The following is a 25,836-nucleotide window of genomic DNA, read 5'->3' on the forward strand; positions in this document are numbered from 1 at the left end:
CTATCTATACAGGACTGTCACAGGGATCCATTTAGCTTTTTACAACCAGAAAAAAACATAAACATGTTAGGGCTCACCAGGGGGTGATGGCGCAGGCCTTTAATCCCAGCACTCTGGAGGCAGAGACAGGTGGATCTCTGTGAGTTCAAGGCCAATCTAAAAGAGCTAGTTCCAGGACAGGGTCCAAAACTACAGAGAAACCCTGTCTTGGAAAAAAATGAAAAGAAAAGAATAATGTTAGGGCTGGGTATGGTGGTACAGGGTTATAAACCCCAGCACCGGGGAAGTGGAGGCACGAGGATGAAATCACATACCGTTAAAGATTTAAAAAATAAAGCACTCGGGAGGCAGAGGCAGGCGGATCTCTGTGAGTTCGAGACCAGCCTGGTCTACAAGAGCTAGTTCCAGGACAGGCTCCAAAGCCACAGAGAAACCCTGTCTCGAAAAACCAAAAAAAAAAAAAAAATAGGGCTGGAGAGATGGCTCAGAGGTTAAGAGCATTGCCTGCTCTTCCAAAGGTCCTGAGTTCAATTCCCAGCAACCACAACCATCTGTAATGAGGTCTGGTGCCCTCTTCTGGCCTGTAGGCATACACACATTATACATAATAAGATATTTTAAAAAGAAAAAAAGATTTAAAAAATAAAAATAAAAAAGCCTTGTCCACAGGAAGGCGTGTCCTCGCCGAGGGCGGCCTCCGGAGAAAAGACTACGATTCCCACAAGGCTCTGCTCCGAGAGTGTTCGGTCTCCCGACAGGCCCCGCGCGCTTCACCCGCCAGGTTTTGCCTGAGCCCGCGAGAGTCTGGCGATGGAGAGCCCAGATGATGCTGCGGACGGCAAACGGCGCGTCCACTTGCTCTCTGGCTCGCTGCGTGACGCCGCGCCGGCTACGCTGCACCTCCTGCCCTGCGAGTTTCCGGTGAGCCGGCCCGCTCCGGTGGAACGCTTCTTCACGCCCGCCGTTCGCAGCGGTGCAGACGGTGAGTCCCGGCAGGCCCCGCGCAGGCCACAGCACTCACGGGCTTGGTGGTCCGCGGGAGAACCCGCCAGCCCGTTCCCCGGGGGCCAGGCCCGCCTGATGGGCTTTGCGTGTTCCTCCCGCAGGGCTGCAGGTGTCGTTTCGGGGTCGCTGCCTGCGCGGCGAGGAGGTGGCTGTGCCTCCGGGATTTTCGGGATTCGTGATGGTGACGGAGGAGATCGGAAAGGGGCTGATAAGGAAGCTGAACACGGGGGACGCGGAAGGCAAAACGAACAAGGAGGAACCGCTGGCGCGCGATTTCGTGAGCAGAGGGAGAGGGTAGACTCGGGTCGAGGGTCATAGACGCGGTGCCGGTTGTCAACTCGGCCTTTCCTAGGACCGCTCCATCGGAGCCACCGGCAGCTTTAGCCACTTCACACTGTGGGGTCTGGAAACGGTCCCCGGCCCGGATGCCAAAGTGCACAGGGCCCTAGGTTGGCCCAGCCTCGCTGCAGCGGTGAGTACACATAGGGGCCCTTTTCTTCCTAGGCTCGGTCCGTCCTCCCACCCGGTTTGAATCGTCCCTAGTGATTTGGGCTTTTTAGGGCAGTGAGCACCATGGGAACCATGACTTTGGAGGACCAGACTGAGGAGTGGTGGGAGGCACTCTCCACCTCCATCGTCCGGGCTTCTTAGAAGGGACTATCACCCTGAGCAGCTGGGCCCCACCTAAATGCTTTGTATTACAAGTCACATAGTAGAAGTGACTCCTGTTGCAGATTCACGCACAGGTGCCTGAGGACTGAGAGCCAGAGCATGAAAATGAAAGCCACAGATCCCTTCACACCAGTAAACCAGCAATAAGTTCACTTTGGAGCCACTGTTTCTATCCCAATAAATGAGCTCTTCCTAACACCTGTGAGTCTGTGGGCACCTTAGCACCTGGAGGCTGGCATGGTATGACACCCAGTCCGTTAAAAAATTTGATAACTCTGCATATATAAACAATTTATTGCTGGGGGCAAGAGGGGCCAGAATTTTACAACCAGCAGCCACCCACCCTCCAGCTGCTCCTTTACAAAAGAAATGTTTACAATCACAGTCCTCTGTACAGAGCGCTCCCACCAGCTCAGTGTACACGGCCACCTGGATCCCTCTGGTCCCTGTGTTCAGAGCAGACTTGGGCTCATGAACCAGCTAGCCCTGGAGTTGGCCTAGCCCTGAGCTGGCCTTGGTACTGTCCACTAGTTGGCCCCTCCTAGGCCTCTCCTTTTGGAGCTGTCCTCAGCCCTGTCTCCCCTGGGTGCCTCTTGGAAGGGATGAGAGCCTGTAAGCCCCAGTCCTGCCAGCTCTCGGTGTTGCAATGGGCAGCGCCTGGTCACCACTTTCCTCTCTTGCTCCAGTCTTTGGGAGTGAAGTGCAGACACTTGGAGTCAATTCGAAGGAGACGCTTGAGCATAGCCCGCTCATGGCCATCCACGATGTCCTCTGACAGAGTGAGGATATACTGGCCCTAGGCAAGAGATAGACCCAGCATGTGGTCAGCGCATAGGGTCTGCCACCTGTACCCCATTCAGTATCCCCTTAGGTGTCTCCTGACCTTGTAGTAATTGATGAGATTGAGATACTGTAGTGTGGAGATGACATCTTCTTTCTTGATACTGGTGATTTCACTGATCTCACTGTGGAAGGGCAAAAGTTAGGTCCCCTGAGGGTATTCATCTGTCCTCAGGAGCCCCAGGAACAGACAGGCCGTACCATGCACCCCCAGCTGGGCATTCAGGCTCACTTGATGGTAATCTGTGGCCTCTCCCCGCTCTCCGACTTCAGTCCCATCAGGATCTCCAAGATGGTCTGGGACCAGTAACTTCGATAGGATAAGAGGCCAAGATCTGACAGGGGCTTCTCAGGAGTCCCTGTCTTTCCTTCCACTTTAGAGAGCTCATAGCCTAAAGCAATGGAGCACAGAGGCTGAGTAAGCATCAAGGTATACACAGGTATAGGTAAGAGCAGATACTGCAGAGCTAGGCTGCCTGGTTTCTGTCTCTCACTTACTCTTGGTAATGGGTGAGTAGCTTCCCTGCCTGATTAAGTGGGTAGAGGAGCTTAGGCACCTAGAAAGCAGCTATGACTGGGTACTTGCCAGCCAGTGGAAGCTGATGAGATGGAAGTGCTAGATTCTCCTTTGCCACCCCAGCCTGTATCTGGGGGCACTGGGAGGTTGGTGAGGGAGGCCTTTGTGACCTTAGGATACTGGAGCCTTTTCAGGGTCATCAGTTTCTCTAGCTGTGATCCTGGGAATGTTAGTGCTTTTAAAAATCCAGAGGTGCTTCCTCATAGCCAGGTAACTGACCTCTGTAAATGTCCTTTCCCTCTCATGTTGACTACTGGGCACGGCCAGACAGTTCACAATGAGACCTTTAGGAACCGCAGAGCTGACAGTTCTTTACTCTCTTGTCAGGGCCCTGGGGATGGCCCTGTTGGTTTGGAGAAAGCCTTCCTTACCCTCAGCTATACCACCAGCCTCTTAATGGTTCTTGACACTCTCTGCTCCTAGCTACATCGCTGTTGGCTAGTCTTTGCTCAATCACCCCTGGACAAGATGGGTCAGAGAAGCTGGTGTCTGGAAAGGCAGCCAGAAGTGCAAGAGAGCATAGGGTTTCCTACTCAGCCCTCCTGAATGCACATGTGTATGGTCCCATGAAGCCACTGGATGCCATACTTTCCTCTGCAGTTCTGAGTTCCTGACCCTGTTCAGTGATTGCCACTCCCTTATATCTGTCTCATGGTACTTCTATGGTCAGTCCCCCGAGTTTCTAGAGAAAGCAATTCCTAACTTGAAATCACTCAACTAACAAAATACTCCAAACAGATCATGACTTTAAACAAGTAAAACATCTGTGTTTCACCATCAAAAAAGCTAACCCTTAGCCGGGCGGTGGTGGCGCACGCCTTTAATCCCAGCACTCGGGAGGCAGAGGCAGGCGGATCTCTGTGAGTTCGAGGCCAGCCTGGTCTACAAGAGCTAGTTCCAGAACAGGCTCCAAAAAAGCTGCAGAGAAACCCTGTCTCGAAAAACCAAAAAAAAAAAAAAAAAAAAAAAAAAAAGAAAAAAGAAAAGAAAAAAAAAAGCTAACCCTTCTTCCCTGACTCCTAGATCAGAGACTAGTTGAGGGAATGGGATGGGGTGGATGGGGTAATACTAGAAAACAATGTGACTGCAGAGTTAAGAGCCTGTGCGAAGGGCCAAAGCTCTCCTGGGCTTTAAAAGACTAGCGTGACAAAGAACAGGGACAAACTCATCCTTTAGTGGGTTAAACAGCCTTTGGACATCTGCTTGCAAGGCTCAGGGAGTGTAACCGAGGAACGTGTTCCAGTACACACTTACAGATGAGCATGAGGAGCTGAGCTGCTCCACATGAGAACAGATGATTCCAGCTTGGAAAAGTATGGGAGTACTTAAACCTTTAGCCAAAGAGAAGTGGGGGTTTGAAACCTACTCCAAGAAATAGGGCAGTTACTTGAGGAAAGAACTTGGGAAAGTGACCCTTCCTTTCTGGCAGCTCTCTTGGTGACAGGCATGCCTGCATGTGACGCACAGATGATGAGCCCGTCAGCCCCCAGACTCCAATACTCACTGAACTCAATAAGCAGCTTGCCGTAGCCCCGGCGCTGGTAGGGGGGCAGAGTCAGGATGCAGGCCACATTGTAATCTTCCGTAGATTCCTTCTCCTGAAAGAGGGGTGAGTTGTAACAAAGGCCTGGCTCGGGGCACGGCCGTCCAGGCACAGCCAGGGTGAGTGCTGACCTTGGAGAAGTAGCCCACGATGTGGAAGCCCTTGCAGTCGTACTCTGTCATCACGTAGAAGAGGAAGGGGTCTGTGTCATAGTACAGTGTCTTGTGGTCCAGGAAGCACTTGGCCAGAAGACACAGGTTTTGTGAGTAGCTCTGTAACGACAAAGGCCTGTCAGTCACTACTCTGGGGGTACTACTTTAAAGAGTTGCTTTGTTTGGTTTTTTGAGACGGTTTCACTGTGTAGCAGCCCTGGCTGCCCTGGAATTCACTTTGTAGACCAGGCTGGCCTCAAACTCACGGATATCCACCTGCCTCTGCCTTCAGAGTGCTAGGATTAAAGGTGTGCACCGTGTGTACCACCACTGCCTGGCAAAGAGTTACATTTTGTTGTGGCATATGTGGCTGCAGGTGCCCATAAACCACAACATGCATGTGGAAGTCAGGGACCTTTTGGAAGTCCATTTTCTCCTTCTGTATGGGTTCTACAAAGTGAACTCAAGAACTTCTACCCACTGAGCCATCTCAAGAACTCTGAGGAGCACTTCTTTGTGCTACTTCAAGTTGCCAAGTGATAAGCTTCCCTCCTAGGACCCTGACTCCACTGTTTAGGTAAGGGGCCACCCCTCCCCCAGCTGTCCTGGAACTCACTCTGTAAACCAGGCTGACCTCAACTTCAGAGATCCCCCTGCATCTGCCCCCCCCCCCCAAGTGCTGGGATTAAAGGGGTGCGCCACTGCTGCCACTTAAGTGTCCAGGAGCATGTGCCTAGCTGCCTGTCCCTAGGTGAGCTACACAGCTTCCCGTACACCCAGCAAAGCCTACCCTGGGCCGGCATTGCCTTTTGTTCCACTTAACAATAGTCAAGAATGTTCCAAGCCAGGCATGGTAGTATATGCTTATAATCTCAGCACTCAGGACAGAGGCAGAGGCAGGCTGTAAGTTTGAGGTCAGTCAGCTAGAGCTACGTAGTGAGACCTTGTTTGTCTGTTTTTCGAGACAGGGTTTATCTGTTTAGTCCTGGCTATCCTGGTACTTACTCTGTAGACCAGGCTGGCCTCAAACTCAGATGTCTGCCTCTGCCTCCGAGTACTGGGATTAAAGGCTAAAGGTGGGCATCATCTGCCTGCCCACCTCCCCTCTGAAAAAAAGTTTCCCCATGGAGTTAGCCTCAAACTCAGTCTCAGAATAGAGGTTCTCCCCATGTGGCTGTTCTTGGGTGTCAAAACCCTCATGTTCTAGCCACAGTGATGCCTCCTGGGAACTGGTCTGGTATTCTCCAATGGAAGGTTAAGAAAATGCTAGCTAGCCTTGCTGGTTCTTCCTGCAAAACTCTGGACTGGCTGCTTTACTATACACATGATTAATACTCTAGATAGCTCTACACTTAATACACATTAGTGTGGCTGGGTGGTGGTGGCACACAACTTTAATCCCAGCACTCAGGAGTCATAGGCAGGCAGATCTCTGTTTGAGGCCAGCCTGAACTATAGGACAGCCAGGAATACACCTTGTCTTGGAAAACCGAGGAGGAGTGGAGGTTTGTCTTTCTCTTGAGTTTCCCACACCAATCCAGGTACCTCCCTCTCCCCCTCTATACCCTGGTGGCTTGAGAGAGGTATGTATCTCAAGGGTTCTACTCTCCTCACCTACAAGACCCAAACCTGCTCCTCCAATGATCTTGTTCCTGCCACCTGACCTCTGATCTTCAAAGTCTTGCTTTATCCCCTCTCCTTTCCCTTTTATTTTTCATGTATACTGTCCTGGCATGTCAGACAACTACTTAGAATTGCCTTAAACATGTTCTCTCCTTCATATTCAGGCTCATAGGTCAACCTAGAAACTTTTTCAAAATAGGGCTTCACTGTGTACCCCTGGGTGGCCCAGAACGCCCTACAGACCAGTAGATACCCACCTGCCCTGCTTCCTGAGTCTTGGGATTACAGCATATGCCACCCAACCCATCCAAAATCCTTTTTGTTTGTTTGGTTTTGAGAAAGGGTCTTACTAGCTAGCCTTGAATTTCAAATGCTCTGGCCTCAGCAGCCTGGATGTTGTGATTACCACGCTAGGCTAAACTGTTCAAACTGCCTCTAGTTTTACTTTTGACTTTTGCTACCATAAGTTGTTATCTGTTTTGCTCTTGGCTCCTCGAAACTAAGTCCCTCTTGCTTTATAGCCCAGGTTGGCTTGGAACTCATTATAGCTCAGGCTGACCTGGAACTCAGGAGCTTTCTGAGTGCTGGGATTACAGGCATATATATACTACCTAGAGTTTTGGTGATAACTTCCTTTGAACTCTGCTAACTTATGCTTCGTTTCATGACACTTCTCCATTGGGATCTGAGTAGCCGTGGTGTGTCTGCTTCTACCGTCAAGTGACATCTCAGAGAATAGCTTGTCTAAATCTTAGTGTCTTGTGCACTCCCACCGCCCCTGCTTTACACCAGGAATTCAATGAAACAGGCTGAATCAGAGTGGTCAACTGTTCTGAGCAGGAAAAAGTTGTTCATATGGCTTATTCTAGGCCCTACTGCCCCAGCCACTAACCTTGTTTTTCCGTCCATCAATCTCAAAAAAGGAGATGGTGCCCTTGCGGTAAATTTCATTGCCTGGAGGGTGCCGAAGGTCACATTTGGTCTAAGGACAAAAGGAGGATCAGGCGGGGACTGCTGTGGGCATACAGGATAGGCAGGCCTCCCAAGACCCCTCATACCAAGTGGCGCTGTAAACACTTGAGGCTACGGCCATATTTGAGGCAAAATTCGCACAGGTAGAGGACAGGCAATGTGGTGAGCTCTTGTGGGTACGGGGAGAAGTACCACGGCTTGAGGCGATGCCGGCCAAGCTCAATACACTCAATGTTCTTCATCCGGGTGACAATGTCGTCGTGACTCCGATCAGACACCAAGCTGCCAGTCATGCGTGGCGCTGATGGTATTCCATCTGAGCTGTCCTGAGAGTCCTGCCCAAGGCAAGTGGGAAGTGGTAGATTATAGCAGACAGTTAAGCAGAACATGGCTCACAACCCTGCCATAGGTTTCTTCAAACCTAACATTAACTAAGGGAAAGCATCATAATCCTCTTATCAAAGTAAACCAAAACTGAGAAACTGGCGATAGGATGAAAGTCACCCAATGGCTAATCTGCCTGCTCTTAATCTCACACCATCTACTGCCTACCACCTCGTTTTTGGTTTTTTCCTCCCTCAAGACAAAGTTTCTCAGTATAGCTCTGACTGTCCTGGAACTCACTCTGTAGACCAGGCTTGCCTCAAACTCAGAAATTCGCCTGCCTCTCCTGGGTTCTGGGATTAAAGGTGTGCGCCACCATTGCCCAGCTTGTATGATTTTAAATTAGTCACTGAATGAACTCTCCTTGCCCAAGTCCATTCCTTTCACCCAGCTTTTATCTTCTTTTGTTCTTTGATACCTACCTCATCAGTGCCCAAGCAATTAGACTTCCTCTTCCGTCCTGGCTGTGCTGCCACTGCCCTACGGGCTGATCCATTCTGTGAATGAGACGGAAGAGAAAGGATGAGCATTAGATGAGCCTGAAGCGGGTAAGACTGGAGGGGTTGTCAAGGCGGATCCTCTTCAGAGGACATGTGCTCCCTTCCCAGCATGTATGGTGGCTCACAAACATCTCTAACTCCAGTTTCAATGGACCCAGTGCCCTTTTCTGACCATGGCACCAGGCAGGCAAGTGGTGCACATTACAAAATGCAAACGAAACACTCATACACATAAAAATAAATCTTTAAAAAAAGAAACAGCAAGACTCACCTGAGGGAAAACTGAGGCTGGGGCTGTCTCGCTGGGCACTGGAGTTGCTGGTGAAACCACTTCCACCTTCCGTTTCTGCAGAGAGAAACCAGGAAAGGTGGGTCAGAAGGTAGAGAAGGTGGGACCTGAGAAGAAAGCAAGGTCCCTGGAATTGCTGAGGGTACCGTTGAGCGGTGGTTGGGTTGCAGGCAGGAGCTGGAGGAGAGCGGCTGGTCAGGCTCGCCACCGGGAATGGCCTCCCGCTCCTTGGGCAGGTTGAAGCGGAGTGTGATCTGGACCGGGATTGGCAAGGTCTTCCCGCTGGCCTGGGCGGAGGCCGGCTGTAGAGATAGGTCCAGTCTTCCTCTGGGGTGGGGATGGTGGGATGGCGAAGGGGCAAATGGGCCCCTCAACATGGAATGATCAAATCCCACCCTCTGCCTTCTCTAAAGCAAGGCAACAGTGGACTCTGGAGCTACACCTGCAATGTGGCCCCCATCCTTTGCAAGTTGAAGTCATGGCAGGAGAATGCTGCCTCCTGCCCATTCAGGAACCCCTGAGGCCAAGAGATGCCAGAAGGAAGAGGCAGCAGAGAAAAGGTGAAATGGGGGACCTACTCACCACCTCTCTTTCGGGAGAGCCGGGGCGGGACCCAGGAAGTCCGTTCTTGGTAGGGGTCTTGGCCTCTTTCTTGGGGAACTGGATCTTCTTCAAGTCCAGCCGTTCGTGAGTCACCCATTCATCCAGACGTTTGTTGACTGCAGCAGTGGAAATGGTTCAGGAGGAAGGCCAGAAGCTGCCCTCAACCCTATCCAGCAACCCCACTTCCCAGGCCCAAGACTCACAATCAATGTAATGGACATAAAAAAGCTTCCGGCCACTGATGTCCTTCACGCTCAGGATCTCAGCCAGGGCTATGGGAACAGCACAGACAGAGGGTCTTAGCCTAGCCAGGTCATGAGACTCCACCCTTCGACCTGAATTCCACCTCCAGGCTGGATCCCTATACCCCAGCACCTAGAAGGGTTGGCTCAAGGCCTCTTCAGTCACCAAGTGACACCTCTCTTCAAGCCCCGCCCGGCTCATCACCGCACGTCTAAAAGTCACGCCCCTCCTTCCGAGTATCTGCGACCGCCCCAGGATTGCAGAAGCCCCTCCCCCTCTCGTGCGCTCGTTGACTCCCTCCCGCCCCTCGCCCTCTGGTTCCTTGGACCCGCCCCCCGACGTCACTCACGCCACTCATCTTCGTTGTCCTGGTTGCGCCGCAGCACGGGCAGGCGGCAGCCCTCGATTATCTCCCCCTGGGGAGACAGCGCGGCGCCAGGGTCGGCTACTGGGGGGCCTCGGGCTCTACCCACCTCCCCTGGCTCCCTCCGCCCCGCCCCGGGCACCGGACTCACCACCTCCGCCATCTTCCCTCCCTCCACTGCCACTTCCGGCCCCTCTGGGAAACGTCACTTCCGGAATTGAGTGAGCTACAGGCCCGAGCCCCGCGAAGCTAATTAAGAAAAAAAAAAAAAAAAAAAAAAAAAACACTTGAGAGTCACTGCTGGCTGGCTGGTGGCAAGGAGCAAGCCCACTTCGGGAATGGAAGAACAGGGTGTTGTAAGCTTGAGACCAAGTAATAGATAGAATCCCCACAGCTCACACTGCGATTGGAGGAAAACCGAGTCTGTCACGTGACGCCCACTGGGTGCGACGCGGGTCACGCAGATCAAATGGTTAGGCTTTCACCTGTGGCTTTGTTCGGGCGCCTCGTAGTGGCATCAGGAAGCGAAACTCTCAGAAGCTGGGAAATGAGGTTTTGGACCCTGGAGAGTCAGTGGGGCTGAAGAGATTTGAAGACCCAGCCACATGTTTGCATATAGTTGCACAGGCCTAGGGACTTACCAAGAGTTCTTTTAGTTTTGAATATTGGGTTTCTTTTAAAATAGTGTAAGGCTGTTTTAAAGGCGTGATGGCGTATGCCTTTAATCCCAGCACTTGGGAGGCAGAGGCAGGCGGATCTCTGAGTTTGAGGCTAACCTGGTTTACAGAGAGTTCCAGGACAACCAGAGCTACACAGAGAAACCCCGTGTGGGGGTGGTAAAATAAAATACAGATGTCACTCCACCTGTGTGACTACTTGTCTTACCTATACTGCTATGTCCTGGGCTGCTCTAAATACCAGTGTGGGGGGTACCCTAGGGTGGGAGCAGCCAACCTGTGGTCTTTATTTTGTTTGTTTGTTCCAAGACAGGGTTTCTCTGTAGTTTTGGAACCTGTCCTGGAACTCGATTTGTAGACCAGGCTGGCCTTGAACTCAACAGAAATTTGTCTGCCTCCCAAGTGCTGGGATTAAAGGCATGGGCCACTACCACCTGGCCAGCCTATTGTTTGGTTGGAAGTGTCACCTCAGTTCCCTGGCACCCCTTTATTCAAAGAGTCTGGAATGTTTGATTGGGGGGGGGCTTTACCCCATCCCCTAACTTCCGTTTTTGAATGTTGGGCAGAAAACTCCATTTCAAGCCACCTCCTCTGGGCGAGGCCACAGTCTAAACTCCACCTCCAGGAAAACCTGCCAAACGTGACCCATCCCTAGGGAAGGTCAAAACCACTCCCACAGGGTATTTAAACGGTCCCCCAGAGACCGAGCATGTGGTCTCCCAGTTTTCCTTGGGGGGCACCAGGAAGTGTTGTTATCCATTAATCTGGGCTCTTTTCTAATTGGGTCTGCTCTGGTTTGATTTGGATTATTGCCTTGGTGGAGAGGTTTGTCAGCCAAGGAAAAATACTTAACACCTATGTTCTTTATATAACCCCATCAGGCAGAAAGTTGTCCATTCCACAGAAGTCAATGGGAAGTAGATTTTTACCCCATATCAAGAAGGACCTTTGTTGTGTGATATTTGTTTGTGTTCCAACAAATGAAGCTTGTCTGGAGATAAGAGGGCAGAGCTAGCCACTAGTTGACCATAGAAGCTGGGCAGTGGTGGCTCATACTTTTAATCTCCCCACTCTGGAGGTAGAGACAGGAAGTGAAAGGTGGGGTGTAGACAGGATCTAAGTTCCTTTCAGTTTGAGGATTCAGAGAGGTAAGTCTCTGGTGGCTGCTGCTCTGCTTCTCTGATCTTTCAGTTTTTACCTCGATACCTGACTCCTGAGCTGAGTGCTGTGGGGCCACTTCTGGCGTTTCCAGGCTGCTCTGAGACAGCTACAATTTAGAAGGTCGTTTTTGCCCTCCCTTTTTTTATTATTTTGTTCCTGAGTTCAGGCTGGCCTCAAACACGTCATCCTTCTGCCTCAGCCTCCGAAGAGCTGTAATTATAGAAACATATATAATATCTCTGTAATCAGACTGCCTTATTTAGGGTTTCTGTTGCTATAATAAACACCATGACCAAACGCACTCTGGGAGGAAAGGGTTTATTTCATGTTACAGCTTATTGTCTCTCATCAAGAGCAGAGCCAGAATGCTGCAGAGGCCATGGAGGAATGCTGCTTATTGCTCCCTGTAGCTTGTTCAGCCTGCTTTTTTATATACCCCAGGACTGTTTGCTCAGAGATGGCACCACCAACAGTGGCCTGGGGCCTCCCACATCAATCACTAATTAAGAAAATGCACTCCAGGCCGGGCGGTGGTGGCGCATGCCTTTAATCCCAGCACTCGGGAGGCAGAGGCAGGCGGATCTCTGTGAGTTCGAGGCCAACCTGGTCTACAAGAGCTAGTTCCAGGACAGGCTCTAAAAAAAAAAAAAAAAAAAAAAAGCTGCAGAGAAACCCTGTCTCGAAAAAAACAAAAACAAACAAACAAAAAAAAAAGAAAATGCACTCCAGTTAGGCAGTGTGATGTACGCCTTTAATCCTAGTACTCAGAAGGCAGAGGCAAGTGGATCTCTGCGAGTTTGAGGCCAGCCTGGTCTGTAGCGCGAGTTCCAGGACAGGCGCCAAAGCTACCTTCTCAAACACACACACACACACACACACACACACACACACACACGCACTTTGGGCTTACCTATAGACAAATCTTAAGGCATTTTCTCCATTCTGAGTCCCTCTTCTCAAATGACTTCTGTCAAGTTGACATAAAAGTAGTCAGGACAGACAGCAATGGGTTATCTCCGTGCTTCCCCTGCCCCCCCAGTTAAGCTGTGTGCCTGACATGTAACTTAACATCCAGCAGGTTAACTGACCTATAGTGGTGTGATATTAATGGTACTCTAAAGGCTGGTGTAGTGATAACATTTGAAGTGTATTTTGCTCAACATTTGGCACACAGCCCATCCCAGTAAACACTGGCTGTCATTGCAGTGCTGGACATGGACCGAAGGGCTGGTTTCCAGGGCCAAGGAACTAAGATGGATCACATGGAAAGTAACCCAACCAGTTAGCAGGCACAAAGATCTTTAGTTGTGCTTTCCTTAAATATCCAAAGTGAATTCTACTGTGGTATTCTTTGGAGTTAGAAATTTCCCTGACGATACTGGATGCTACCCCAGGATCCAGGAAGGTGCCATTTTCAGGAGAGCACTGGAGATAGAAGGCAGATGCTGACAGTGCAGATAGTTGTCAGAAACACTGACAGCCGCTTGACTCTGAAGTTGTGTACCTAAAGAGGGAGGCCTGCAGGCTAGTCTTGCTTTCTTTCTGTCTTCTGATCTAACTTAAATTATTATTATTGCTTTTTGGAGATACATTTTTGTTTGTCTAGTTTGGATTGTTTTGAGACAGGGTTTCTCTGTGTAGTCTTGGCTGTCCTGGAACTCGCCCTGTAGACCAGTCAGATCTCAAACTCACAGAGTTTGCTGCCTCTGCCTCCTGCACCAACACCACCCAGCCTTTTTTTAAAATTATGAGTGTATCTACATGTGCTTAAATGTGCAGGTGCCTGAGGAGGCCAGAAGAGGGCATTAGATTCCCTGAAATGAATTACAGGTGTTTGTGGGTGCTGGTAACTGAACTCATTTTCGCCACAGAAATAGTGTATACCGGTAACTGCTGCACTAACCCTCCAAACCCAGAATTGATTTTCTCTAGCTGCTGGTTGCCTGGCTACCAGATTTGAGGATCTCGGCATGACTAAGCAGCAGCCATGGGCTCCTTGGCAGAAGCTTACTTTCATCCTTGGTAGAAATATCTCTCACTGCCACTGGAAACCAGGAATGCTCATCCAGAAGGGTTGAGCACCATAAGGACAGGGAACACAAATTGTTCAAGAGAGCCATTAAAAATGATGACAGGCACCATTTCTATTTTCTTTTTTCTTTTTCCCTTTGAGACAGGGTTTCTCTGTAGCTTTGAAGCCTGTCCTGTAATTAGCTCTTGTAGACCAGGCTGGCCTTAAACTCACAGAAATCTGCTTGCCTCTGCCTCCCAAGTGCTGGGATTAAAGGCGTGTGCCACCACCGCGTGGCTGACAAGCACCATTTCTCTCTGCACAGCTAGGTTCTCCAGCCTGGGTCTCTCCAGCATCGTCTTTGGGTGGTGATGTGGCCATTGCTTATGCTTTTGTAAAAATCAGTGCCAGTTTGTAGAGCAGGTGAGCCTTTACAAAAGGATACAAGCAGGAAAGGAGAATCCATAGCCTGCAGAGTCCTTGTGTGGCTCTGGGAATTGACTTGACTAGAGCATCTAGAAAATGAAGAAAAGACAACGGCACAGACAGAAAATCTGGATCAGATGGCCTGGGCTATCTGATGGAGAATCCTCAATACCCTGGAATCTCAGAGTGTTAATATCTCACATCGTTGAATGGATAGTCAGGTTATTACTTACAGATGAGTCAAGAAGGTGGGTTTTATGGTTTATGCCCAACCAGAGATCAGGGTTAGCTAATTTCAGTCGGAGCAGTCTCTGCAGGGGAGAAGTTTTAGGCTATTTTCTGTACACACTATCAAGATCAGCACATGGACAGGGGAAGACTTGTCATCCCTCTGAGCCTCCTCCTGGGAGAAGGGTTTGCCATTTTCCCATGGCTCTGAGGCATTTTTCCTTGACATGGCCATACCAACGTCAGCAGCACATATTCATTCACTCAGGGCTTCCTCCACTCCCCACAATTCCCACAACCCACTGGTTCCACCATGAACCAATGACAGAATCCCTAGAGCCGACGGGACCTTGAATGTACTTAACTTGCCACCATCAGTGATTAAGCCATAGACACCCTGCATCTCGTGTTGTCATTGTACTACACTTAAGGATAAATTGTGCAACATAAGATTGGACTCAAAATCCAGTGGGCCAGCATCCACAGTAAAAAGATGAGACTAGGGTACACGCTGCCATCATTCTCCCAGGTCCACTTGAGTAGCTCTTCCCCATGTTCATTTGCCTGTGTGGCGCCCAACGTGGGGCCCGCTGCACCTACAGAATGGTGCCCACGTGGATAAGTGAATCCATAGAAAGCTTGAGAAAGCTTGGGAAAGAATAGAGTAAAGCATTGCTTCTTGGTGGCAGGAATTTCTTGGGTCTGCTCTGCTTGCTAGAGGCAAGCAAACACTCTCATCTAAGAGAGGCTTCCTGACTCAGCTTTAGCTGCAAAACCCTGCAGCTCTTTTAAGAGGTCCTGCCATGAAACACTTACATAGTGTTGATGAAAAGCCGGCTGCATGCTTTTCAGTTTTCAGCTGTAGCAGCAAAAAAGTTGCGCTGTTTTAAAATGCCGGCTTTCTGGGCCGTCCTGCCAGGGCAAACTCTTACTCTTTCAGGCAGGCAGTCCTAATGAGTGTGGTCTGTGAGCAGAATGCTGCAGCTTGCTTCCCGGCAAGGACCTTGAAACACTGTAGAGTTGTGATGATAAACATTACTATAGCCAATACCCCCTCCATGAGACGGGAATTGCAGAAAGCTAAGAAATGGGCTGTACCCAGCTGCCAAAGCCACAGCTTTAGTCCTAACGATATTGCTTGGTAAATTAAAGACTCATGTGGTCAGAAAAAGAGAGATACAGTAAAGAGAGAATCAAAAACAAAGAAAACCTCTAAATGATTTATGGTGTGTTAAAAATATATGCAGGCTAAAAGTTAAAGTTCTTAAAGTAAAAAAAAAAAAAAGAAAGAGAGTAGTTGGGTGTGGTGGTACACACCTTTAATCCCAACACTTGGGAGGCAGAGGTAGATTGACCTCTGTGACTTCAAGGTGTGGTAGCATACGCCTTTAATCCCAATGCCTGGGGGGCAGAGACAGACAGATCTCTGTGAGTTCAAGGACAGCCTGGTCTACAGAGTTATTCCAGGACAAATATATACAGAGAACCTGTCTCAACAAGTAAAAGTAAAAATAAAAGAAATAGAGGTTAAGTAAAGCCACATAAAGATGGAAAATATACAGAGAATCTAGATACTGTATACTATTATGCTCTCTTTGAATTGTTTGAATGCTGAGGAAGGAGCAATAGCTACTTAAAGATATTTGTTTATAAATGCTGCTGAACTAATCCAAGATAGATATTTTGAAAATACCTTGTCTTCAGAATTTGGATCTAAGGATATCATGCTTTGGAGAAGAGTTTCTTCTTTTGTCTTCACAGAGGATGAGACCCTGTGGATTGCTTCTATCCCAATATGGTATGATAGACCACACCCTCCTGAAAGGTTGCTGTGAACAACTTCAGGAAATTACTTCACTCAACTGCCAACTGAGATGAACCTGGAAGACAGGTTATACCATGAAAGACCTAAATAATAGCGCCCCCATTCAGCACGAAGCAGTTTGGAGAGAAATAACTGCGCCCATATTCCCAGAAATTGTTTTTTTTTTTTTTTTTTTTTTTTTTTTGGTTTTTCGAGACAGGGTTTCTCTGTGGCTTTAAAGCCTGTCCTGGAACTAGCTCTTGTAGACCAGGCTGGCCTCGAACTCACAGAGATCCGCCTGCCTCTGCCTCCCGAGTGCTGGGATTAAAGGCGTGCGCCACCACCGCCCGGCTCCCAGAAATTGTTAAATGTAAAATGTTCTTTTACATTTAAAGGGGGGATATGATATAGATATGAATAATTTGCATTGATATGGATTTTGCTTTAGTGATTTAAATTTAAGGTCAATTTTGTTATATGTATATGTATTTCTGCTCTTGATTAAGGTATTGTGATTGTGTAGTTTATTTTTAAAATGTAATGTACAATTAGAAAATATAAGTTGTTAATGGATTTGTTGATAATAGTCAAGCTTGTAGTCATGTTAGTTAAATTTTATAGATATATAGAGATATATTTCAGTTAAATAGGCATTCTTCATATCTTTCAAAGACTACAGAATATGGCATTTAATGTTTTAATAACTTAGGGCTTTTCATGACAATGAGACATGTCTGCTCCTGGTAGCACCAGCTACTTCAAGAGGAAGATGGGCATTGAAGAGGCTCCTTATGGAGTTTGATAGCCATTTGGGCAAAAAACTATACTTGCCTGGACTGATGCATAGACTGGACACAAAGAACCTGCAGAGAGAGGACTGCTGAACTTGCCTAAAGGTGAGATGGTTTTTCGGGATTCCTGATTCATGAATGAGTCTGCGAGACATTCTGCAGGACACAGCAGAAAGTGACTGAACTGTCTTTGAAATTTTCTGCTTCATGAAAATGTCTGCTGGGTACTATGGGCCTGTAGGCTGAAGATGGACGCTCCAATGGTACAGAGGAACTTTGGGTGACTGTCCAGGCAGTGAGATGTCTCTGTCATTTTGAGAGTTTTGGAAGTTGCTTACTTCTTGTTTATTTAAGTAATATTATATCCTTCTGGAGTCTTTAATGGAGTTGAAGAATAAATAGATAGTTATAGTTTTCCTTAGTTATAATAAAAGATAAAGTAGATATAAGTATTGTAACTGTAATTCTTGCTTAATAACTGTTTTGTTATATGTAATTTTACTATGTTAAAGTGAAAGCCTTTCTTTTTGTTTAAACAGAAAAAGAGGAAATGATATAGGTGGGTCTTATATCTATCTGTTGTTTCATTGGTTAATTAATAAAGAAAACTGCTTGGCCTGACAGGTCAGAACATGGGTGGGTGGAGTAGACAGAACAGAATGCTGGGAGGAAGAAGGCAGTGAGGCAGTCACCATGATTCTCCAACCCAAGACGTATGTAGGCTAAGATCCTTCCCGGTAAGTCACCACCTCGTGGTGCTTCACACATTAATAGAAATGGGTTAATCAAAATATGAGAGTTAGCCAAGAAGAGGCTAGATATAATGGGCCAGGCAGTATTTAAATGAATACTATTTGTGTGTTGTTATTTCGGGTGTAAAGCTAGCTGTGTGGGAGCCGGGTGGGACGAAAAGCAGGCCTGCTCGTCTCTTCACTACACCTGTGCTCGCTCAACCTTGCCCTTCCAGGCCCCTGATTAGCGTCTTCAGTGTCCACCCTCCTCAGGGGTCCAGGTCACTTTCTCCTTCCACACCAAGTAGATGACCAAGTATGTTGCTTGAAGTTGTACACATTTTCTTCCTCAGTGCTGTTTTTGACCCTGGTTGAGACTGAAGAACCCAAGCAGACCATTTTTGGCCCCTTCTGCTTTCTATCGGCCCATCCTAAGGTTTTCTTCTCCATTAGTTGGTCATAGGAAACTCCTAGGAGTTAAGGAAGAGGTATCGAGGCAACGCAGACAGGTAGAGCTCAGGCTATACGGCTATGAAACTTGTGCCTTTTGGGTCTTCCTGAGCCTGATACAGCACATTGCATCCAGTGAGGCACATCCCTGGTTTGTGATGATTTGGGGCCCAAAGGCCTTCTGAGTGTGAGCAGAGCTCTCTTTTTCTCTGGGTCCTTCTCAAATCTGGCAGTTTCCAGGGAATGAATCAGAGTAGGATTCCAAAGTGTGACTTAAACTGTTGTCTAAATTCAACAAAACAAACCCCGAGGAAATGGCAGGACATGCCTTTAATCCCAGCTCTGGGGAGACAGAAACATGGATGGGGCTGGAGAGATGGCTTAATAGTTGAAAGCACTGGCTGCTCTCCCAAAGGTCCTGGGTTTGCTCCAGCACTGGTGTGTCAGCTCATTGTCTGTAACCCGGTTCCAGATGATCTAATACCCTCTTCTGGACTCCTCAGAAGCCAGGAGCACGTGTGTCCACAGACATGTGCAGGCAAAACATTCACAAAAAAATTAAACAACTTTTTGAGACAGGGTTTCTCTATGTAGCCCTGGCTGTCCTGGAACTTACTCTGTAGACCAGGCTGGCCTCGAACTCACAGAGATCTGCCTGCCTCTGCCTCCCAAGTGCTGAGATTAAAGGCATGCGACACCACTACCTGGTGGAAAAAAAATTTAAGAGGGAGAAAAAGCAGAAACTTCCTAGACTGGGCCAATATGCCTCAGATGTGGCCGAACCCATCCGAACGCTAAGGAAATGCAATATATTGCTGCTGAAAGTGGCCCTGTTCTTTCAGGCTGGCCTCAGCTGGCCTCAAACTCACCATATTTGGTCTCTGCAAATTCTTACGTGGCCTTGTATTGTGTTACTAAATCTACCTGTGCTGCCCACAACACCCTTGCTGATTTCTTCTTTTTAACACCGTGATAAAAACTAGTGCTCTCACCAATGGTATTCCTCTTGCCTTAGAAACTAGTTGCCTGGCGGTGGTGGCGCACGCCTTTAATCCCAGCACTCATGAGGCAGAAGCATGTGGATCTCTGTGAGTTTGAAGCCAGGCTGGTCTACAAGAGCTAGTTCCAGGACAGGCTCCAAAGGTACAATGAAACCCTGTCTCAAAAAAAAAAAAAAGAAAAAAAAGAAAGAAAGACAGACAGATAGACAGACAGACATACTAGTCTCGGCCAATAATCACCTTGTTTGTCCCAGGAATTCTCTTTATTTATTTAATTTTGGTTTTTTAAGACAGGGTTTCTTTGTTTGGTTGTCCTGGAACTCATTCTATAGACCAGGATGATCTCAAACTCACAGAGATCAGTCTGCTCTGCCTCTAAAGTACTGGAAACAAAGGTGTGTACCACTACCGCCTGGCTATGTTTTTGTAATGTTTGCTTGTGTGTGTGTTCTGTAGTGGGCAGCTGTTGCTACAGAGACTCATCACTTGGCACACCCCCTCAAGCTCAGAGACTCTCATAGGAAAGGATGTGGAAAGGATGTAGAAGGGGTACAGGGTTGGAATGTTGTCTTCCTGGTATGCACTCTAGAACTTTCAGCAGCTGTGATTACTCACACAAGACGAGCACAGAATCGAGACAGTGTTGGGCAGTGGTGGCGCATGCCTTTAATCCCAGTACTTGGGAGGCAGAGGCAAGGGATCTCTGTGAGTTCAAGCCCAGCCTGGTTTACAGAGTGAGATCCAGGACATCCAAGGCTACACAGAGAAACCCTATCTGGAATTTTTTAAAATTGAGACAGTTAACATTCAGTTATAGAAGGAAGAGGGATTTAAGAGGTCCACCTGAGGACTTATACGCAGGAAATGATGGCTGGGAGAAGGAATTTTCTTTCTTTTTTGTTTTTATTTTGAGACAGAGTCTCTCTACATAGTTCTGGCTATCCTAGAACTTACTATGTAGATCAGGCTGGCCTTGAACTCATTGAGATCCACCTGCCTCTGCCTCTGGAGTGCTAGAACTAATGTTGTGTACCACAATCCACCATGCTCTATGACACTTTTTTTTATAAGTTGCCATGGTCATGGTGCCTTGTGATAGCAACAGAAAAGTACTAGGACAGAAGTTGGTACCAGGAGTGGGGTGTTACTATAACAGGCTCAGTCGTGTTGGGTATTCAGTACCAGGAGTGGGGGTGTTACTATAACAGGCTCAGTCGTGTTGGGTATTCAGAACCAGGTGTGGGGTGTTACTATAACAGGCTCAATCGTGTTGGGTATTCAGTACCAGGAGTGGGGTGTTACTATAACAGACTCAATCATATTGGGTATTCGGTACCAGGAGTTGGGTATTACTATAATAGACTCAGTTGTGTTACGTATTTATATCTTTGTTTGGTTTTATGCATATGAAGGTTTAGGACTTTGAACTGGAAAAGTGATTGAAAACCGTCATCAGAACTTAATGAGGACTTAAAAGACAGAAGTACTGAGAGCTACTCCAACTGCGGAGGCCCCGTCTAAGAGGTTTTAGAGACAATCATGTTAGCAATTGGGCTAGAAACCATTCTTGTGATATTTTGACAAAGACTATGGCTCCTTTCTGCTTAAGCATTTGCCCAAAGCTATGTTGAAAACTAATGTGCTCTCACAGTGGCTCCCAGTCGCCCGTCACTCCACGTCTAGTGCTTTCTTACAGCCTCCTTGGTTACAGGCATGCACAAATACACATACACACATGGCCTCCTTGGTTACAGGCATGCACAAATACACATACACACACGGCCTCCTTGGTTATAGGCATGCACAAATACACATACACACATGCAGGAAAAAACATGATAAATAAAACTGTCTTTGTTTTTGTTTTTTGAGACAGGGTTTCTCTGTGTAATAACTTTGTCTGTCCCAGAATTCACTTTGTAGACCAGGCTGGCCTTGAACTCACAGAGATCCGCCTGCCTCTGCCTCCCAAGTGCTGGGATTAAAGGTGTGTGCCACCACATCCATCTACTAAAACTGTCCTATTAATAAAGCTTATGTATGTGAGCGTTTGCCTGACTGCCTACCCGGATGCATGTGCACTGCATGTTTACCTGATGCTCTTGGAGGAGAGAAGTAGGCATTGGATCTCTCAGAGCTAGAGGTAGAGACAGTTGTGAGCCCCCATGTGGTGCTGGGAATCAAACCCAGGTCCTCAGCGAGAGCAGCAAGTGCTCTAAACCCCTGAGTCATCTCTCACACCCCCTCTTTTGTGTTTGTTTTGAGACAGGGCCTTGCTATGTAGCTCAGGCTATCCTTCAACTCCTCATCTGCCTCTAACTCCATAGTGCTTGGATTACAGGCACGCACCCCCATGCTGGGTTCTAACTTACCCTTCAAACTTTGACATCCTTGTGATTGCTAGGCATCAGAGTCACAAAGATAAAGTCAGATTCCCTGCAGACTGCACTGCTAGGTTGTGATGTTGACTGTGTCAAATGCATTATTTTATTATTTCTACTTTATAGATGTGTGTGGTCCTGCGTGTATGTATGTGCACTCTATGCATGCAGGTTCTCAAGGAGGCCAGAGGAGGCCATCAATCACCTGAAGCTAGAATTACAGGCAGCTCTGAGCCTCCTGGTGTGGGTGCTATAGCCCAATCCAAATTCTCTTTAAGAGCAGCAAAAGCTCTTAACTGGAGAGCATTTCCCAGCACCAGCATTAAATACATGTTTATGTTTTGTCTTAAGGCAGGTTTATCAGGACATGACCAGTCATAAACAGAGGAGCGTCTGCATATAGACACACAGGAGGACGTTCATTTTAGCAGTTGGCTCCACTGAAGCAGAGTCCCTTTTTTGTTTGAAGCTGTTGCTATTTATAGCTGGTCCCTGAGCTTCTGAAAATTCTCCTGACTTTGCCTCTCATCTAAGTCTGGGATTGCAGGTGCTGCTGCTACCACACGGGCTCTGGGGATTCGAACTCAGGTCTTCACACTTCCATGGTGAGCACTTTACCCATGAGTCATCTCTCCAGCCTTCTATTTACTTACTTACTTATCGATGTTTTTAGAGTCTGACTGCATAACTCACAATGGCCTGAGACTTGGTGCCTTCCTTCCTCTTCCTTCTGGGTGCTGGGTGCAGGCAGGGGCCACCACCCTGGTTAATCGCTTTCACTCCGTCTACTGATTCTGTGATTCTTCTAGAAACACTCTCACACAAATCCACGAAATGTCTGATCTGATGTCTGATGTGTCTTGGGCCATCATGTTGACATATGCTTGCTTGTCCAGTGATGAATATTGGTATTATTATAAAGATGGAGATGCAAATATATTTGCGTTTCTGTTTTCCACTGGTTTTTGTCTGCATCCAGAAGCAGAACCGTTGCACTGTGTGGTAAGTCTGCTTATGTTTTTATTTTATTTTTTCATATTTATTTATGGCTTTTCAAGACAGGGTTTTCTGTGTAGCCCTGGCTGTACTGAAACTAGCTAAGTAGACCACGCTGGTCTCGAACTCACAAAGGTCAGCCTGCCTCTGTCTCCTGAGTGCTAGAGTTAAAGGCATGACCTGGCAATGCTGCTCATCTTTTTCCAGAAGAGTTGCCTTATACCTCAGTGGCTAGTCTCACTCACAGTCAGTGAGGTTCAGATCTCCTGCGTCCTTATCTTCTCATCTGTTTTCTGGTAATGTCATCCTAGCAGGCTGTCAGTGGGCTTTGTCTCCCTGAAAGCTAATGTTCTTAGCCATCTTTCCATGCCTATTGGCCATGTATGTGTCTTCTTTAGAGAAATGTCTGCTTACATTTTGAATATACAGAGGTGGTGTTGGTCTTCTTATCAACATTAGTTCCCTGCATTCTGAGTAGTGAAACTGGAGAAGTAGCTCAGTAGTCAAGAAAGAGCCCATCCGGCTCTCACAGAGAGCTGGGGTGCAGCTCCTAGCACTCACCTTGGGTGGCTCACAGTGACTGACTGTACATCCACATCGGATATACGGTCTGCACCGTGGGAGGGAATCTCAAAGGGCTCCTCAAAGCCAAAACAATCTGAAAAAGAGAACAGATTTGGAGAAGTAGCACTTCCTGATTTCAGCCTACTGCAGAGCTACCGTCAAGAGGGCGGAGCGGCATAAAGGAGGTGTGGCGGGCTGGAGAGGTGGCGGGCTGGAGCACTTGCAGGGACCCTTCTTCAGTTCCGGTCACTAGCATTGGGTGGCTCACAAGGACTGCTCCAGCCCCAGGAGCGCTGTGCTTCTGCCCTGTGAGGCCAGAAGTGTGTCCACTCCCACACAAATAAACAAAGACCACGTATACCCACACCTTATTTTATTTTTGAGACAGAGCCCCTCTGTCTTATAGAACTCATAGAGATGGGTCTGCCTCTGCCTCCCAAGTGGTGAGGATTAAAGGCATGTGTCACTGTGCCTGACAATCAAAAACTAAATAAAATAAAGCAGGGCTGGGTGTGGAGGCACATGCCTTTAATCCCAGCACTTGGAAGACAGACACAGGCAGGTCTCTGTGAGTTTGAGGCCTGCTGAGTCTATAGAGACAGTTCCAGACCAGCAGGGCTACACAGGTTATACTATGTAGCTCTACCTGGCCTGCTTGCTGTGTAGCTGAGACTGGCATTGAACTTGCAGCAAATTCTGCTCCAGTCTCCCATGTGCAGAAATTATAGGTTTATACCACCAAGCCTAATTTTTCCTTTTTTTAAAATACCCCTTAATTTTTTTTTGAGACTGGGTTTCTCTGTAGCTTTGGAGCCTGTCCTGGAACTAGCTCTTGTAGAACAGGCTGGCCTCGAACTCACAGAGATCCTCCTGCCTCTGCCTTCCGAGTGCTGGGATTAAAGGCGTGCGCCACCACCGCCCGGCTCCAACTAATTTTTTATTAAATAAAATTTTCCTATTATTTTCTTTATTGACTGTGCTTTTATGATATAGCCAAGAAATTATTGCCAAATCTATTATTTATTATTTTGAATATTGTCTTAGGTTTTTACCACTGTAATGAAGTACCATGACCAAGCATAACACGGGACAATAAGGGTTAATTCCATCTTCCAGCTGCTTCTTTCTTGTCTGTCATCCGGAGAAGTCAGGCAGGAACCTGGAGGCAGGAACTGATGTGGAAATCATGGAGGAATGCTGCTTACTGGCTTGCTTCCCATGGCTTGTTCAGCTTGTGTTTTTGCAGAATCCAGGACCACCGGCCAGACGTGGTACCACCCACAGTGGGCTGGGCCCACCCACATCAGTCAATCAAGAAAATGTGCCCCTGACTTGCTTACAGGCCACTCTTAGGGAGGCGTTCAGCTGAGGTTCCCTGTTCTCAGCCGTGTCTCAAGCTTGTGTCAAGCTGACAGAAAACAAGCCGTACACGTGTTGTATTGATGCCCAGGTAGGTGTGTGTGTACAGGTGCACTTGAGTGTGCAGGCATATGGGGATTGGCATTGTGTGTTTTCCTTGACCGTGCTGTGTTGGGGATCCTCACCCTGCCAGCCGCATGGGCTGTGGATGGGGGGGGTGCGCGGGGTGATCTCTGAGAGCTGAAGGATGAAATTCGGGCCAGTGCTATCTGTGTAGACACTGGGCCACAGCCTTCCCGAGGCTGACCTTACTCATTTGCACAGAGTAGAACTTGTGATCCGTGACCTTCACAATAAAAGTGAGTTCTATTGGCCAGGACACAGAGCTCAGGGCTGGGGCCCTGGGAAGGAGCTGTGGTGAGCATAAGGGCAGATTTTATGGGTGCTGAATGCAACGACCATGGCCTCTTTCCCAGGGATGTGTTCTATTCCCAGCAGGGCCAGGACTTAAACAGTGCCCAGATACTAGGGGGATTCGGGTGGAGGTTGGCTCCTACTAGACTAGCAAAACATCACCGGGTTGATAGACCACTTTTCTCTCTGGTATTCCAGGTGACTGGGCGTCATTCTTTTCCTTCCCTGAGGACAAGGCCTATGTGACTGACAGTCCCGGTTTCTCCACTGCGGTCTACGTTGCTTCCTATGCTGCTCCCTTCTATACTCAGGCCCACGCTCGCCTGAACCAAGAGCTCACCCCTCAGGAGGTCAATCTAGGCAGCTGGCTCCAGGATGCCTGTTCCTGCCTCCTGAGTGCTGCGAGCTAGAATTACTGTTAGGCCTCCATTCCTGCCCTGAATTGATGTGGATGCTGGGAATCCAAGCTCTGGTCCTTACACTTGCATGGGAGGTATTTCACTTGCTGAGCCATCTCTCCAACCTCAAATCTAACCGTCTTATGTAGTCAGAGACATAATTTCCTGGACGCATAAACCTGAATAATCACACAGAAACTATATTAAAATTACAACACTGTTTGGCCAGTTACTTAGGCATATTTCTATCTACCTCTTACATCTTGAATTAACACATTTCTACTAATCTGTGTATCACCATGAGACTGTGACCTACCAGTAAAGGTTCTAGGTGCCTTTCTCCTTCAGCAGCTACATGGTATCTCTTTGACTCCGCCTACTCTTTCTTTCTATCTCTGTTCTGATTTCCCACCTGGCTTTACTCTGCTAAACCATTGGCCAAAACAGCTTCTTTATTAACCAATGGTAATAAAGCATTCCCTCTGTATGCTATGACTGTGTTTTATTTATTTATTTATTTATTTAAGGACATCAGAACCCTTGGAGATGGAGTCGTAGGCCATGGTGAGCGGCCTGATATGGGTGCTGGGAACTGAACTTGGATCTTCTGCAAGAGCAGTACCTGCTCCTAATTGCATACTCTTTTTAAATGATTTATTTGTATGTTATGTACATTG

The 25,836-nt window shown here is 47.9% G+C and overlaps 2 protein-coding genes across 6 annotated transcripts; one reads left to right on the top strand and one right to left on the bottom strand.

Annotated features, from left to right (window-relative positions):
- The first annotated feature begins 758 nt into the window (after positions 1-758).
- Positions 759-1,873, top strand: Rnaseh2c (ribonuclease H2 subunit C). 2 transcript variants are annotated; one of them, XM_038348392.2, is made up of 4 exons: positions 759-982; positions 1,107-1,282; positions 1,358-1,477; positions 1,740-1,873. In XM_038348392.2, exons 1-4 carry the CDS (start codon positions 811-813, stop codon positions 1,764-1,766), a joined length of 495 nt encoding a protein of 164 aa, XP_038204320.1. In that variant the 5' UTR covers positions 759-810; the 3' UTR covers positions 1,767-1,873. The 2 variants fall into 2 exon arrangements, with proteins under 2 accessions (XP_038204320.1, XP_038204313.1); XM_038348385.1 differs by lacking the exon at positions 1,740-1,873 and adding an exon at positions 1,566-1,693.
- Positions 1,874-1,953: 80 nt separating this feature from the next.
- Kat5 (lysine acetyltransferase 5) lies at positions 1,954-9,972 on the bottom strand. Of its 4 annotated transcripts, XM_038348362.2 has the most exons (14): positions 9,919-9,972; positions 9,753-9,819; positions 9,364-9,432; positions 9,140-9,276; positions 8,704-8,859; positions 8,540-8,614; positions 8,191-8,265; positions 7,471-7,719; positions 7,305-7,394; positions 4,769-4,909; positions 4,599-4,692; positions 2,750-2,909; positions 2,561-2,642; positions 1,954-2,473 (listed from the first exon to the last, which is right to left on the bottom strand). In XM_038348362.2, the coding sequence occupies exons 1-14, from the start codon at positions 9,928-9,930 to the stop codon at positions 2,339-2,341; spliced, it is 1,542 nt and encodes a 513-aa protein (XP_038204290.1). In that variant the 5' UTR covers positions 9,931-9,972; the 3' UTR covers positions 1,954-2,338. The 4 variants fall into 4 exon arrangements, with proteins under 4 accessions (XP_038204290.1, XP_038204305.1, XP_038204284.1 ...); XM_038348377.2 differs by lacking the exon at positions 8,704-8,859; XM_038348356.2 differs by having other exon boundaries at positions 9,753-9,930.
- Between the last annotated feature and the right edge of the window lie 15,864 nt (positions 9,973-25,836).

The sequence above is a fragment of the Arvicola amphibius genome, chromosome 1 (assembly GCF_903992535.2).
Source record: "Arvicola amphibius chromosome 1, mArvAmp1.2, whole genome shotgun sequence".
In the NCBI taxonomy this organism is placed as follows: Eukaryota; Metazoa; Chordata; class Mammalia; order Rodentia; family Cricetidae; genus Arvicola; species Arvicola amphibius.